General features: G+C 33.2%; 1 protein-coding gene across 1 annotated transcript; it reads left to right on the top strand.

The window, feature by feature from the left end:
- Window positions 1-178: 178 nt before the first annotated feature.
- LOAG_12420 (nuclear transcription factor Y subunit beta) lies at window positions 179-2,417 on the top strand (the record flags this gene model as incomplete). The annotated part of the gene is made up of 8 exons (XM_003147932.2): window positions 179-265; window positions 359-495; window positions 779-876; window positions 992-1,070; window positions 1,175-1,289; window positions 1,454-1,596; window positions 1,717-1,932; window positions 2,181-2,417. Coding segments are annotated over 8 exons (1,112 nt in total), but the record flags the coding sequence as incomplete, so codon positions are not given.
- Between the last annotated feature and the right edge of the window lie 2,751 nt (window positions 2,418-5,168).

Below are 5,168 nucleotides of genomic sequence, written 5' to 3' on the forward strand. Positions count from 1 at the left end.
TATATATATATATATATATATATATATATATATATATATATATATATATATATATATATATATATGTATATATAATAAAAGTGAGTGCTGATAGTATTTGGATTCTTCACTACCATTTAAAATCCTTTTTTTTCCCACTTTTTCAGATAGAGCTGATTTCAGGATAGCAATGCAGAAAAGATGCTGACAGATGCTAACAACGCACAAGAAGAGATCATGATGACTCGGAAACCAATTCTGGAGCAAGATCGTTTCCTCCCCATTGGTATGCATATTCTTGTGTGATGGCATGACCATCTACAGACGAAATGTTGAATTTTGAGTATATTCTGTTCATGTACATGGCATTTTTTTATAGCAAATATATCCCGACTGATGAAAAATGTGATCCCTCGTTCCGGAAAAGTTGCCAAGGATGCAAAAGAATGCGTCCAAGAATGTGTCTCCGAATTTATTTCTTTTATTACATCCGAAGCCTGCGATCGTTGTCTTAATGCAAGTGTATTTTACTTTAGATATTTTGAGCAATGAAGCTGATAATAGTATAAATGTTCAGCATTATTTTGGAGCTTTTTTTAAATCGCGATATTGCATCGTTCGAGATTGAAATGAGTGAGATTTTGGGATAGTAATGCTATTACCAAAAATTGTAGGAGTTAGAGTGTAAATTTATTTCATGTTGTATTAGGTATGTAATGGTGTTTCTGTTTGTGTTTTTTTTTCCTCTTTTTTTTTAAGTATTTATGAATGATGATGTTTATGAAAGTAAGATTTGCAGGAGAAAAGAAAAACGATAACAGGTGAAGATATTATTGGAGCATTTGCTGCTCTTGGCTTTGACAATTATGTGGAACCGTTGAACGCATACGTGAGGAAGTATATGAATTTCATCGTATTTTCACCATTTATCCAAGACAGTATTAAATCCTAACTCAGTATGGTAGGTAGGAAATCGTACGTTATTCTGTGGTTATACTTGCAATCATTTCAGATTTCGGGACGCTTTTCGTGCCGAACGTAGTAATAGTGAAACACTTGTTGAACCTTCGAGATCTCATTCTTCCTTTATGGTCGGTTTTCTTCAAAATTATTTTTCTTTCTCTCGCAAACTGATTATCCGACAGTCAAAGTGTTTTCAATCTTTCTCCTATTGCCGGAGAACCCCTGATTTCAGCAGAAAATGAATGTTCGTGAGTCGAATGAATCCGCTACCTCTTCTGGTGCTTTTACCATCCAGAGTGAACCGGTACCATCCACAAGTGCATGTGCTCCTCAAATTATTTTTGGCGGTATAAATTTCAATACCTCTGATTTAGATTCCCGAGAGTTTCAATTTGAAGATGTGCAAAAACCCCACCAAATATAATGTTTTTGAATAGACGAAGTAGAATTTTCGGGAAGATTGGAACTTTTCATGATTATTATGGCGAATGTGATTTCATAATTTTTATAGGTGAAGAAGACCCGGATGGTGCAATACGAGTGATGAGTACGGGCAACGTGCAACATTTACAGCTTCTGATGGATCCTGCTACTGGTCAGCATTACATTAATGTGCAAAATCCTAATGGTACTCAGCAACTCCTGCCTGTTCAGGTAAATTGCATAATTTATAAATGTATACTTTTCCGAAACAAATGTTAAATTCCTTTAGTTCCATAAGTTTGATGGATTTATTGTCATTTTTCGCACAGGTAAAAACCAGCAATTTTACAGGTAACGGCAGTTAGTGACTCGTCTGTTATACCATTAACTTTACCTAGTCCGGACATGCAAAACCTAACGGATGATAAGACGACGGAAGACGACGGAAATAAAATGCTTAATTTCTCGACAAAGACTGAATTCCGGTCATCACTATCGAAATCTGAATCGTATAAGGAGTTAAGTTGTTCCGCCAAACACTCTTTATCTGAATTTAGAATGTCAACAGTGTATTTTCAAATTTACATGTAAATTTTCAACATCACCCAGTTCATCTCGGTCGTTCACTATACCGTCTTTCTATAATGGCGCGAATAAGGACCGAACATAACTTTTATGGGTCCTTAAAAAAGCGCAACTTTTTGACCATACTCTTTGATCCTTCCTGTAGTTAGGTTGGCTATAGTTCCACTTAGTTTCTCTTTCAAGTTTTCAAATAGGATTTTTTCCCCGTAACTCAGAGCGTACTGTTTTAGGGATCACAGGTTACACGGCATAGTGAAGAGCAGTCTAGGAGTGGTGCTACTTATGGTGTGAAGCATAGTTCCTCCGGGCTTTCGACAGCAAATCAACACAAGCAGCAGATGCCGTATGTTGGTAATGTAGGATCATTCGGACATCATCACAGTAATACTGATGCTGCTGGTGGTGGTACTCGGGAGCCACCAAGAAAACGATCTCACGAAAGTGTTGATTTCATTAATTTTGAGTGAGCATGTATAGTTTCATACAACTGTTTGTTTTGTTTAATGGATTTGATCGAAGTTGAGCAACCGATCAACCGCTTTATCTTATTATTTTTATATTTCTTCCACTTCCCCTCTTCTCTTCTTACCTTCCATCTTGGGCCTTGTCACCATTCCTCTGCCTCCACATTTCTTCCACTTCTTTCTACTGAACAACATCAATTGTATTGTGCAGTTCTCCTTCATCCTCTTCATTTTCAAACCAATTGAACTCTCAATGCATACTGGTCTTTTCTCTACTTTTTTCGTCCTCAAAAATTCTTCCGTTCTTTGAATTTTCATTGCCTTTTATGTTACAGTGTTTTTTTGTTCTTAATGTCCTTTTAAAGTCATTTGAAATCCTTCCAAACACTAACTTATTCTTCAGCAGGAAAAGAGCTGGCGTCATTCATTTTTCTCTTCGTTTTAAAAACGTTTTTAATTTAAATCTTTTGTCTTTTACCTAATACCAATTTTAGTTTGATTCATGTAAATGTTTCTTATTTCTCTTAATACTTATGATAGCGTCTACATGATAGTGTTGGTAGTTTGTTTTTCCTCTGAAGGCGTTTTAGACTTAATTTATTTCGCAGCTTATTTGAAACTTCACCGTTGAGAATACTGGAGAGAAATTAGTATAGGTTTAATTTCGAAAATAAAAAAAACTTTATTGACTATAGCAATATTTTTCTTTTTTATTCCGGTTTAGTGCTGTTACTGGATTTCGGAATTTCATTTCTGTGATCTTTTTGTAATTGTTGAAAGTAAGACTTGCTTATTCATTCAATCCATGTCTTCTGAAATGTGGTTTACTGTCCTTCATGAAACATCCATGCTTGTTACACTTCGTGTCCAGTTGTCTATTATCATGATTGTAGTATCCCTCAACTGTTGTTATTTCGTTGTGTTAGGCTGTGCAGGATATTTTCCCTTGATTTATGCAAAATTATTTGTTGCTTTCTAGGAATACTTGCTTTTTTTGCTGATTTTGTCAATTTTGTGTCATATTTCTTGAATCCTGTTTGCTTGTTTATTAATGATTTTAACTTTTTCAATTCCAATTTTACCGGAAATAAAAACGTGATTGGGTTCTCTTTTTTTGCATGAAAGAAAAAGAAAAAAAATCCACTTCTGTCTTTGTTGTTATAAAAAATGGTTTGCATTACTGGAGGAATAATGAGGAGATTTTTACAAAAAATTCCCATCCATGCTGTAAACATTAAACTCTTGTTCCGCGTTGGTACTGTAAGATTGCTCTCTTAGCAAGCGATGAATTTGATCAGGAATAAAGCCTTAGGCAATGGCTGATGCTGTTGTTTTCTTAGAAAACAAACTCCAGATGGTAGTCTTCAACGTGAGTGGATTTTGCCGGATTTTTTCGTGGAACCAACAACTAACCTTTGGTCTAGCCTTGTTGTTAATACTGATCAATAGATGATACCAAATATAGAATCTGATTTAATGGTTGAGTTACCAGAGATTTCGGACAAGTTGTCTTTTCGATGACCTGATTAATTCTTGAAAGATTTCCTCCATTTCCTTCTTATTTGATAGGTAAATTTATCACTCATCTAATGTATATCTTGAATTACTGCTTCCACGATCACTTTTATCCCCTAAACTAGACAATCACCTGAACTGTGGACGAAGACACATGTTTATTTTATAATATCCTTATCGGGCAAAGGATTCTTTTGTTTTGTAGCAGTTGCGCGATACTTATGAATTTCTTTGAAAATTATTTCAGCTATCAACAAATCATAAATTTTCTGTAAGCAGTGGTAATGATCCAATAATTTCTTAACAACGATTTATACCTCAAAGAAGTCAATTTAATTCAACAAAATTTTTTTCGAAAAATTTATCCCTAAAACTTTCTGGAGAGAGGAAGAAAAAAGAACGGTTTTTTATAATTTCAATCAATTTTCACTTATGAATGAGATGCTTTCAAGCAGTGATTGAAATTGAATGATTGATGGATGAGTTAAAAATTGGCATTCATTTGTTGGATTATTTGCATTTTTCATCAGGATAATTTAATCGGTAACTTCTGGACAATATCCTGAAAAATGCATAATGCATTTCCATTATTAATTTAGGATTAGGTTATAAAATTAAGGAAATGATTTTTGCCTTCGTAGTTTTCTTATTCTGAATGTTTCAATCATCAATTTTTATGAAATATTTATTTTTTATCATTCAAATTCCTTTTTTATACTTCCTTATTCCAATGAAAAAAGAGAAAAAAATAGCAGTTAATTTTCGAAATTTCCTGAACTAATTTCTAAAATTAGATAATAGATTATTCATTTACTTTTTTTTTTTATTTTTTCTGATGATAAATGACTTTTTAAGTATATTATTTCTTTCAAAATAGATTTGATAGTATTATTTTTAGATTTCATACCATTCGAATCAAGCTATAATAGCAAGTGATTTAAGTAAGTCATAAAATGCGAAGTATGCAAAAGAGGAAAAAGAAACAAAGTTAGATGATTTTGAAAATCACAAGTTTCCCTAATTTTCACACCTGTAAAAGTATACCATAATTTGTCTTCATTCATCCGAATTAATTGTTCTCGAAACTCGTCGCTTTTTTTTTCTTCCTTTTTTTTTCCTGGTTTTAAATCTTTTTATCATTTGTCATCTATCATCATTAATTTTGATCTCTGTTTTTCCGGTTTATCGTTTAATTCATCTTTCATCAATAACCTCCATTATGGTATTTGCTGTTTCATG

This window comes from Loa loa, assembly GCF_000183805.2.
Source record: "Loa loa unplaced genomic scaffold supercont3.216, whole genome shotgun sequence".
NCBI classification, from domain to species: domain Eukaryota; kingdom Metazoa; phylum Nematoda; class Chromadorea; order Rhabditida; family Onchocercidae; genus Loa; species Loa loa.